The sequence below is a fragment of the Dasypus novemcinctus genome, chromosome 12, assembly GCF_030445035.2.
Source record: "Dasypus novemcinctus isolate mDasNov1 chromosome 12, mDasNov1.1.hap2, whole genome shotgun sequence".
Classification (NCBI taxonomy): Eukaryota; Metazoa; Chordata; class Mammalia; order Cingulata; family Dasypodidae; genus Dasypus; species Dasypus novemcinctus.
The window spans coordinates 65,853,351-65,865,433 of NC_080684.1; the positions used below are offsets into that span (position 1 = coordinate 65,853,351).

General features: G+C 38.4%; 1 protein-coding gene across 4 annotated transcripts in view; it reads left to right on the forward strand.

Annotated features, from left to right (window-relative positions):
* Window positions 1-12,083, forward strand: part of TMTC2 (transmembrane O-mannosyltransferase targeting cadherins 2) — a 456,130-nt gene that overhangs the window by 164,409 nt on the left and 279,638 nt on the right. For 3 of the 4 annotated variants that reach the window (XM_004463553.4, XM_071218982.1, XM_058308504.2), the window contains exon 2: window positions 10,031-10,601. The exons of the other annotated variant lie outside the window; for it this stretch is intronic. In XM_004463553.4, the coding sequence (XP_004463610.2) occupies window positions 10,031-10,601 (571 nt within the window). The remainder of the gene's footprint in view (window positions 1-10,030; window positions 10,602-12,083) is intronic. 4 annotated transcript variants of the gene reach the window in all.

Genomic DNA, 12,083 nt, shown 5'->3' on the forward strand with positions numbered 1-12,083 from the left:
ATCAAGAAACACAGGAAAGGATATTTTCATTCAGTTTTTGAGTTTAGACTCCAAGTCAGTTAATACAGTGTGAAGAAGGTGAGTTGTACTATAATATTTATTATCTTAGAATGGCATTATTTGTATATAGAGATTAAATACTTTGATAGAAAATAGTGATATTGTTTTTCATCATGCAAATTGCAAGGCAGTGAAAAACATTTCAAGTTGTTATGAAGCTAATATTAAGGTAGAGGATTCTTTTAATCAGGAAATTAAATGCTTGAAGTATGGTATTCTGGATATTTTCAAGCTGTTAAGCATTTGCTTTGATCTTACAAAATAATTTCCACATAAATAAATACATTTAAAAACATTTAGGTAACTGCTAGTTTTAAATTTAAATAACTTTCTTTTAAACGGGTTAATAATTAGTTTTCAGATTACTTAAAATTTTTTTCTTGGTTATTTCTTGTAGAAATGCTGACAGCGACAACACTGATTTCTCTGGAGAACTAAAGATACTTAAAAATATTTAGCCAACATCCCTCTTCCTCATTTTCTCTGCTAAGGGTAGAGGGTGTCTGGGCAAACTCCTGATGTGAGGTGAAGTAGCTGCCTCACCCAGGGATGCCTTTATGAGAAGGACTCTCCAATAGCCCTGGTGCTTAGTTCATGTGCACTTGGGCCACATGTAGTCAGAAGTTTTAATTTTCTTGTTTTTTCTTTGGTTGGGGGACCGACTGGAGTGGGGTAGGGGAGCTGTGGCAGATGTAGCCCTTGAGACTTCTCTGTGGGTTATGGAACAGCACCTGGGAAAAACTTCCAAAAGGAAGGAAGAGGCATCTACCAAGCATATTCCTTTAGATGAAAGGCTGAGCCAGACTTAACCTTTTCCCTGTGCCTTCCATTGTCTGACAACAGGATTTTTGTTACTTCCTGTGGTCTCTTTCATTCAACATCTACAGGGTGGCAAATTTTTAGTGCCAGTTGCTTATGAAGTCATTAACTCTGCCCTTGAAGGGTTCATAATCTTTAGGGGAAGATTAAGATGGGAACAGTCCAGTTTGGCAAAGTATCACAGGTAGATGGTGCCTAAAGCACAGTGCTTTCCATTTCCCCAGGGGCTTAGAAACTAACACTAACCCTGACAGCTCAGTTCCCCCCACTGAAATTAATTTGCCCTACCTTTAGTTCCTTTAGGAATCTAAAAGGTATTGCTTTTCTCAAAACAAAAGCTCTGGATGTTATAGTATTTCTCTTTCCCCTACCCTATTAGATAAGTATTTGCATATTAACTGGAACTTTCTAAATATAATGGCTATCACTAAAGAGGAACTCTAATGAAGGGATTATAGGTTAAGTGGCACTGGAGTGCCAAAGACATTTGGGTGAGCCAATTAACCTGCTGATTTTCCATAGTTAATTATCATTGAGTGAGCAGAGGTTAGTGCCCAGAGTGAGTGAACTACTTTTTGATGAAAATGATAATTCCAGACTTGCTTTAAACAATCTAGATTTTTTCCTAGGGTGAACAGCTTAGTGCCAATCATCTGTAATTAGGATTCAGTTCATTTAATATGTATTGACTACCTACTGTGTGTTAGGCGCCAAAAAAATAAATAATAAGCTTTTATTTACTCCTAAGGAGTTAACAGTGGATTGGGGAAATAAAGCAAGTTTCAGCAGGACACCAGCTCAATCAAATCTGGAGCTCTCTGGGGAGGCTGATATCTAGCCAAGTTCCGCTCCATACGCACAAAGGACTGTAGTACAATATAGAGTCATATGAGTTATTTCTGCTGCTATATTCCTCAAACTTCCCTCCAGCCAAACTAACCTATTGTATTTTCAGATTATAAATTTATCACACCTTCTTCTGTCCCCATGGTCTTTGAAAATATTGACCATGAGCCTGGAAACATCTCCACAACCTATTTACTCCTTTATTTGATACCTTCTGTGTAGGTAGACAAGCTTTTGACCTCTTCAGACTCTTAGGAGTCTGGTCTGTATTCTCCCATAGCAGTCAGTTCTTTGTGTTACTGCAGTGAAATGCCCTATATACTTAATTTGCTTTTTCTACTAGATTATATACTGCTTCAAGTCAGGGAATTGATTTCTTTCACCCTGGTATCAGCAGTGACTTTTACAGTGTTTAGTCCATTACTGAATGAATGACTGAGTGAGTGAGTGAATAATTTTCTTACGACAGAATCAGTCCTTTTTATTGGACAATGATTTTCGATAGGGGATGGAAGAGAGAATATTAAAATCACCTCTGGGTCCTTTTCAAAGCATACATTTCTTCCTACTCCTTTGGATGTGTCTCGAATGTCTCATTCCTTTTTAGGTCCCTGATAATTGTAGTAAGGAGTAATTGCTACAGTGGGGATGTACCATATGCACAGAGCCAAAATCACGTATATCCTGCAAAAGTAACTAGGAAAAGCTTTGGGGAGACAGTGGCTTCCGAAATCAACATTGGGGTTTGAAAAGTATTCAGACAGATGTAACTGGTTGAAAGATTGAAATTCAGGCAGAGGAAGGGAAGAAATACATTGAGAAAATGCATAGAGGCTGGAAAGTTTAGCTGACATTAGGGTGCATATGGAGAAGTAATGGAAGATTGGCCTAGAGGCCATAATGGGTGTGGGGGGCAGAGGAGAATGACTTCACAGCTGGACTGTGAAGGGTATATTTATTATGGGAAGAAATAGGGCATGATGAGGGATTTTTTGTAGAGGGGAATGGTGATGTTAGAGTTACATTTCAGGAAGTTTCTCTATCCACAGCATATGTAATAGATCAAAGTGGGAATGAAAGCAGATAGGGATAGCTATTTAGTTCAGTTTAACAAATATTTATTATGTGTCTAATATGTGTTGGACACTGGGAGAAAACATATGACATAATTCCTTCCTTGAGGGTACTTACAGCCTAATGGTGCAAAGAGAAAACGAATAGGCCATTTTAGTAAGCGTGCTAAGCAGTACAGGTAGGAAATAATGCAAGCCTGAATGAAGAGAAGTTAGAGAGAAATTCAGGGGAAACTTGTGAGTTGGATTTTTCTCGAAGGTCCTTAGTGGCTTTAAAGTGTCTTTAGCCAATTTCAAAATAGATGTGGGGGCAAAGAGAGGAGGATAAATTGATGTCAGTGACTAAAAGAATAATGGTACTTAAAGAGGGGTGTGTATGAGTAGGAGATGGTTTATGGGGGAAATTAATTTGGATTCACTATGCTTAAGATCCTGAAAGGGCAGTTACCAATGTTATGTGACATTTACACTGTGCTATATTATTTAGTCCTCTTTTGGGTGCAAATGTCAGAATAACAACTCAAACTTGCATATGACTAAAGTGCATTTTATTGACATATTTAACAGTGTTGCCTTTCAGGCATGACTGGATGCCACTACAACTAGGGAGTGCTCCTGTGTGTTCTTGATCTGTGTTCTTTTGTGCTGATTTCATTCTTGGGCAGGCCCTGTCTCCTGAGAAACCTCTAAAAGAGAATGCCCTTTCTCAGAAGATTATTGGGGCCATATTGACTCTGATTGGCCTGACTTGGCCCTAAATCAATTGTGTGGCCAAGGATGGGCCAATAGTATACTAAATTGGCCAAATCTTAGGATGACCTTTCATCAGGGAGTGAGAGCAGCCTCACCATATCCCATTGTCCATGTGAGAATAGATGTAGGATGTTTCTAAAGGAAAAAAGGGAACTGTTTATAGAAAAAGGGTCAATTACAGAGGATATGTAATTTCTAAGCATCTTAAATTAACATTGCCTCATTTCATTTTCACCACAACCTTTTGTGAGAAGCATTATTATCCACAAATCCTAGAGAAGGAAGCAGAGCTTTAGAGAGTCTAATTGGCCAAAGTAACATACCTGGTGTTAGTAGAACCAAGAATTCACTTACTTCCTTTATCTGTAAATACTTACTCTTTCTTCCATTCAGGCACAGTTAGACATGCAGGTTCCTGACCAATACCTGGGCTGAAAAGTGTAGATGGAGAAGTTATCTCCTGAGTTGCAGTTTTTCAAGAAGATGACCCCCAGGCAACCATGTGTAGAGAGAAAGATCAGGGGACAGAGGAGAGAAACATCTCCATTAAGGAGGACAAATGTGAAAGAGAATTAGTGGAGGAGAGTTCAAAAAAGGTAGTAAAAAGATAGGAAAATGAGAAGAGTAATATGTTTAAAAACCAAAGGAAATATTTCATTTATTTTCTAGATTATCTTGTTTTGATATTGTCATTAAGGCTTAAAGGGATTTAAATGAAATACACATGATTATAACACATAGATTTTGAAGGCAATAACAGGACGAAAGTATTAGTAAATTTGTTTTGGTGGCTAGCATCAGTTGTATGGTGCCAAAGGCAATAATAATAGCTAATATTTGTTACATTTATGATATTGCATTTTATACATTAATATATAATACATTCTATTATATATAGCAGTCTATTACATTCTACATATATACATTCTATTGCTTATAGCAATGTACTTTATATTTAGCAACTCATTTAATCCTGGCATTGATTCTGTGAGGCAGGTACGGTTAGTGTCCTTATTTTGCAGATAAGGAAACTGAGGTACAGAAATAATTCTGTGTCTGCCTTCTCACAAGAATTTCAGTCCAGTTGGCTCCAGAGTCAGCCTTCTTAAGCACTGCATTGCACTGCCCTTTGTGGGCATAGACCAGCATGTTTGGGTAGCACTGACGATAACAGAGACTATTCTTTTTCTTGTTTCTTTTGTAGAACAAATTTCAACCCATTGTTAAATTTTTCCCCCTTTTTAAAATTTAAGGTTGCCTTTCAGCAGAACAATTGAAAGTGCTTCAGAACAGTGTGCCATTTGATGTTTGAACAACCTTAAGCATCATTCTTGCTCAGATGGACTGATGGTCATCATTTATATGGGTGCTTGGGACTGAAAAGACCAATATGACTGAAAAAATAGCAGTGAGAGAAACACACAAGGGCAGTTTGGATGACAGTGTCATATCATTCATCAGTTTTACAGTAGCATTGGCCATTGTCAACATTTCCTAAAGGAAGAATCTTAAGGCAGCAAAAGCAAAGAACCACAAATAAACAAAACTGGGCACAGGTTAAGACCTCCTTGAAGACATGAGAGAGTATATCTTGTTGTTTCAAAAGACAATCTTGGTCATGTGTTCCCTGGAGAATTCTGTCTATGGTTGTTTCCTTTCTCCATCTGCTGCTCTGATTTTCCCCACTTTCCTGGAGTGAAAAACTTCCAAAACCCTTAGTGTCTTTCTGAATTTTAGACACCAATTTACAGAAACAACCTCAGGAAAAATATCAGCTTGAAATTCTTTTAGTAAAAGAAGGGGTTTTACTATTTCTGTTTTAGCCACATATAAGAAAATGCAAATGGATCAAAATCTATTGAGCTTAGTGTTGAATGGCTACCTGTCCTCCTCCTTTCACTGGCAGATTACTCAGATTCTATTAAGGCCCTTTCTGACTGTATCTTTCTTAATATGGAGTTGAGGTGGTATAATGCATCCCTTATCACTGACTTGCATGTGTGACATGGCTTATATATTAAAGCCCAGTACAATTTAGTTTTATAGTATATTCTTTTGCCATAATATTAATAGCTTAATTAAAATCCTGCCTAAGCAGATGACACCCTGCAGAGAATTTTATCTTACTGAAGTCTCTGTTAGTGTAGTATACTTTGCAAATGGGCGAGGTGTTTCCTTGTTCTTCCTTTTTTGTTTTATTAATACTGCTTGCCCTTTACTTTTTTTCTTCAGTGTAAATTCAAGACTGCCCTATCAAAGTTCTTTCTCATAATTAAATAATGAGATTTTGAAATTTCCTCATTTTGTGAGAGTTAGATATATATTATGTCTTGTGACTGCTTCAGGTTACTAGGTTTATTACTGTAAATATAAGAAATTATGGAAGTCTTTAAAAAGTATTTTTTAAAGTATGTTTCCTCCCCCCCTCAAAAAAACTCTTTACAGAGTTGTTTATGGTATCGAACTAATAGCATGTGGAAAACCTGGTTTGGAGAACATTATTCTCCATCCTTTATATAGCTGCCATTATAAAGGTGAAGTATTATCCAGAATAAATTGTGCTTCTGAACTTTCCTCACTGTTATTAACAAATCCCCCAGAATCCTTTGCCATTGAGCTGTTCACTGCCCTTTGAAAGTATGAGATTTTTGGCATTGATATTAGTATAATTCACATTGATATCTAATTTAATGTTTAGCGGAGGCTAGTTGGGCTTTCATTCTGAATTGCTTGAAATCAGCTCTCACTGATGATGCTGTTCGGCAAATTTGGCAGTTTTTCATATTTCTTTTAAATTTTAATTACAACCCATCAAGTCTTAAGCAATTACTTCTGGGTAGACCCTTGATGAATGTCATAGCAGGGTATTTTAATTTAATGGATCCAGAATAACATCTGTTTCTAATATTTTAAAAGCCAATTTATATGGAAATTCGCTTAATGCAGAGTCAATACATGGAGACTTGTAAAAATCAAAATCAAAACCAAAAATCAAACCACTGTGATATAGTTCCTCTCTTAAAAGGTTTCACTTAGGATTAGGTTGCGCTGTCACACTAACACCCAAAATATCACAGTGTTAAACAGTCTAGTAATTTATTTCTCATACACGAGAAACAGGGAAGTGGTGCCAGGGACACCATAGCTAGGACTTGATTTCCCTAGTTCGATGGCGCCTCTCTGCTGTGCACTGTTTCTATTCCTCAGGACACCCAGCGGGCCAAGATGGCTCCTCCAACTCCTTCATCTGTGTTCCCCTCAGTGGGAAGGGGGTGAGGGTGGAGGGGAGAAAGCCAGTCCTTTTCCTTTTAAGGGCACTTCCTGGAAGGACTATATAGCACTTGCTGTGTGCCTCTGGCCAGAAATTAGTCACACGACCATATTTAGCTGCTAGAGAAGAGAGGAAATAGAATCTTTTTTCCTAGGTGGCCAAGTACCCCACTACAAATTGGAGTTCTATTAGTATGGAAAAAGGGTAAAAGGGTAGATAGTTATTGGAGAACAACTAATATCCTGTCATACTGAGTATTTCTTCAGATATGATTTTAACAGCTCTTCAATCTTTTTACTGAACATTCAGAAAGATCAACTCATTTTCATAAATAAAGTAGATATATATTGAAAAAGTCTCTATGGTGTTTGGCACACAGTAGAAACTTAGCAACTACTGATCTTTCTAAACCCCAAATGTACCTATTTTCAGAGCTTGTGGGATTAAGCAGGCCTTAATAAGAGATGCTTTGTAGATTATATCTCAGTCTTTGTTTAATAATCAGAGTGGAAGCCAGCACAGCAGCAATATCTCTCGAACTCATATCTCTGGAGCACGTCTCTGGAGCATGTATATATCTGCAAAGCAGCGGTTTCTCTTTTATTTTGCTAGAAGAAAATGAACAATTACAAGTGTTTTTTGAATGATTTGAAGGTCAAACTATTATGATCACAGGAACTGGCAATTTAGAGGAGCGGTTTTACCGGCTCTGCCAGTTCTTTGATGTTTCCTAGAATAGTGGCCCTGCTACTTTGACTGCCTGTGTCACCTTGGATGGGTTACTTAATCTGTTGGAATCTGGTACATTTCCTTATTTTTGAAGTCAGATGGTAAACTGCATAGCTGGGACTCAGTAAAAATTTCCTCTCGATCTGGAGCTTTCCAAAACTGACTTTCAATAGTATTCAGTTGGGAATTTCAGGAGAGGAGGGGAGGGGAGGGCCTTACCAAGGAGAGTATGTGGTGCCACTGACCAAGTTCCTGGGATTGTACCTGCCTCCCATTAAAAGGTAGAATTTGTATAGAGGCTGGGGGTGAAGGTCATCAGGAGGCCTCCCTACCTTTAAACTTTAGCAACTCATTCCCAGACTTCTTCATTTCTTTAAAAAGCCTTGATGTCATACCAGGCAAGAGGTTTCTATCTCATCATCCTAGTCTTAAGTAATTTAGGGTCTTATCAAAATTATGTAGTAGGTGCCTTGAGACTCTTATTCCAACTCCCTCTTTCTCTGTGACTCTCTTCTGTCTATACAGAGATAGGAGCACTAGAGATGCCAAAGACTTGAGATGCCTTCTTTTTTTTTTTTAATATTTTTAAAATTTATTTCTCTCCCCTTCCCTCTGCCCTCCCCCCCCCCCCCCGCCATTGTCTGCTCTCTGTCCATTCACTGTGTGTTCTTCTGTGTTTGCTTACATTCTTGTTGGTGACACTGGGAATCTGTGCCTCTTTTTGTTGCATCATCTTGCTTCATCAGCTTTCTGTGTGTGTGGCACCACTCCTGGGCAGGCTGCGCTTTTTTCGTGTGGGATGGCTCTCCTTGCAGGGTGTACTCCTGAATGTGGGGTTCCCCTACGTTGGGGACACCCCTACCTGGCACAGAACTCCTTGCATGCATCAGCACTGCATGTGGGCCAGCTCACCATAGGGGTCAGGAGGCCCTGGGTTTGAACCCTGGACCTCCCATATGGTAGGCAGATGCTCTATCAGTTGAGCCAAATCCGCTCCCCTCAAGATGCCTTCTTGTTCTGTAGGAAGTATGATGTCATAGGGCAAGGATCCTCCAAACTGAGTCATTTACATACCACCTTCAACATTTGTACCTTATCTAGATACACTGATACTGTTGATTCTGTAATATTTTTTTTTTACATTGACTTGAAAATTTTAACAACTTCATCTGACCAAACATCTCTGAGATTCAGCTCTGATGTTAGTTAAATATTTTTTCTAATACACATTAAAATCAACATAACCATTAACATTTTTTTTTTTTTTTTACAAAGTTTGCTTTTTTCTCATATGCCACCAGTGGTATGTGGATCACATTTTGGGAAGCCCACATAGTGGAAAGAGCACAAGCCTGAAGTTCTCCACTGCTGTTTCCTACTTCTCTGACTTTAGGCCAGTTATTAATCTTTCTCAACAATAATTTCCACACCTGAGCAATGTAGAAAATATCTACTTCATCAGTGTGTTGTTATAAGGACTCAATAAGAAAATTTAGCTGAGGACACCAGCATGGTGCTTGGTGGATAGCAAATCCTTAGCAATTAATATGTCCTCCTTGAAATCTGTTTGAAAGTTCCAGGAATGCTGACCTAAAACTATTAGTTCTTGAAAAAATGAGACAATGCAATGCTAAAATGATTGTTGTATGTGATGGTAAATGCTGTGAGAGCTTAGAAGTGGGAAAAACCAAAGTTGAGTAGGATGAAGGAGGCAGGGAAGCATTTGGGTGGGTGAGAGCCACTGTTTGTGTTCTAGGTTGCTCCCTAGGCCCTTGCTCTTCAAATTGTGGTCCTAGGACCAGCAGCATCTACATCAGGTGGGGAACTAGTTAGAACTGTGGAATCTCTGGCTCTTACCAGGCCTACAGAATCAGAACCTACCTTTTAACGCATTCCCCAGGTGATTTCTATGTATGGGAAATATTGCTCTGTGTACTGATATCCTATCTAAAATTTATTTCCAGTAGGAGTTAGTTCTAACCTTCTAAGCACATTTCCCTGCATTAGCATTACCTAGAGCTGTGCTTTTTTTAAAATGCAGATTTATAGGCTCCACATCAAACTGGGGCCTGAAATTTGCAATTTTAGCCAGTAAAGATGATTTTCATAAACATTGGTTTGACAACTTCCTCACTAAAGATTAAACCACTTACAAAAACTGCATTTTTTTCTTGAAAAAAAATTTTTTTTTGCATTCAAGTAAGGGAGAAAGTTTTAAGGAAAAAAGATAACGGTAATTGTGGTTTTAATAAGCATTCAGGGGAGTAATTGGGAGAACAAAAGTGTCTCTGAACTCAATCTTTGTGAAAAATCTTCTGAAAGACTGGCCTCATTGCATTAATCTCTCATACCCGGAACCCCATCATAAAGCCACAAGATATCTAATCTGAGGCTGGCCAAATCTTAGCAATGTCATGTATTCATTTCTTTTCTTTGTACTTTACATTTGATGAGTATTTTTTAACATTTTGTTTTTTAGCCGTGCTATCAAGACTAACCAGGACCTTCTCCCAGAAACTCCATGGACACACATTTTCTACAATGATTTTTGGGGGACTCTTCTAACCCACAGTGGCAGCCACAAGTCTTACCGGCCTCTCTGCACTCTTTCTTTCCGCCTGAACCATGCCATTGGAGGGTTGAATCCCTGGAGCTACCATCTTGTCAATGTCCTATTGCATGCTGCAGTCACTGGTCTCTTCACAAGCTTCTCCAAGACCCTCCTCGGGGACGGATACTGGACCGTCATGGCTGGCTTGATGTTTGCCTCGCATCCCATTCACACGGAGGCAGTGGCAGGAATTGTGGGAAGGGCCGACGTCGGAGCCAGTCTCTTCTTTCTCCTCTCCTTGCTCTGCTACATTAAACACTGTTCTACAAGAGGCTACTCAGCCAGGACTTGGGGCTGGTTCCTAGGGACTGGACTGTGTGCAGGATGCAGCATGTTGTGGAAAGAACAAGGAGTGACTGTTCTTGCAGTTTCAGCAGTTTATGATGTCTTTGTCTTTCACAGACTGAAAATGAGACAGATCTTACCTGCTATTTTCAAAGTAAGTGATTGTTGACTCTCGGGCCTAAGATTAGTGAGTAGTCTACTTGCTTGGTCCTCTGCCACCATTTAGAAAAGCAAATTTGTTCCTTTTCAGATAGTGTTTAAAGTAAGTTACTTTTTGATCTTTGGTAAGTGAGAATGTCCTTTTCACCTTTGTCTACTAGCTGCCTTTCAATCACTGGTTGTTTTATTTCTTGGGTTTCTTAGCTTAGTTTCATGATTTCTTAGGTGGTAGAAGAATAATTTGCCTTGTAAAGAATGTGTATCTTTTGACTATTCTGTATTTCCCTCCCCCCAAATTCTCTAAAATGCAATAAATTGCCTATAATGTGTGTGTGTAAAAATAACATAGCTGATAATAGAGCTGGATGCTAGACTTTACGAAGGGGAAATCCTCTGCCATTTGTTAATATTACTTTTCCTGAGTTGATTTTGGAAAACATCCCCTGTGTGCAGTGTACTGGAAACTCAAATTCTTAAACAATGAATCATAATCACCTTTTCCTTGTTGTAGTATGTAAGAATAGAGAAGTCAAAACATAAAGAGGTTATTAAAAGTTTTGCCCTGAGGTCAGTTTAGACCTTTTGCTTCAGGGTTTAGTATTTATCTTTTTCTATTCCCTTACTAGTTTCAAATGCCCTGTTGTTTGAAGGTCACCAAAATGATCCCTAAACTCTTAAAGACAAGTGAACAGTTTTCCAATAGAGTGTTAAGGGGACGCAATGGAGAAATGATGGCATCTTGAGAGGCTGTCTTCCCTTCCATCTCCTGTCCTCCCACAAGCAGAATAAATTCACCTTTGCATTGACTTTCAGTATCCAGACTGAAACTTGGGTAATGTTTGCAAACCTCTGCTCTGTTTTAGACAAATCCCTGCCTTCCTCTTGGACACTTAAGTGAGAAATTATAGTTTTGGATACTTGCCCAGAGAAAGCAAGTTTTCTGGTTTTGACTACTTTTTTTCTCCCCTTAATTTCCAGTTTCACTTAAAATTGAATTGAGAAGACATTGAAATAGAGAAAAAGATGGAAGATAGAAGCCAAAGCATTTATATATATATAAAAAATTGTTAACTTTTTCACCTATTAGGCAGAGTAATCAACTGCTGTGCTTCTGCTCTGTGGGGTATGCATTACCTTTTCAGTTAGAACTCAAGCATCAAGTGCTTGATGAAGTTTTTTGTGATTTCATCTAAATGCTGAAACTTTAAAGGAACACTCTGGTTGGGCTCTTGAAAACAACATATGGTTTGAAAGTCAAGCCCTCAGTTTCAAATCAATTGTAATGATTCTTTCAAGGAGATGTTTAGGAAGAATAATAATCTTCTTTACTTCCAAAATGTTGTCATCAACAATAACAAGCTTTCTTGTTTTTTTCTGGAAATACAAAGAAAATAAGTATAATTCATGGGCCTTGTTCTTATGGAGATTGTCATGTCATTGAGGTTACAAGTTCTACCAGTAACGGATGAGTGCAGAC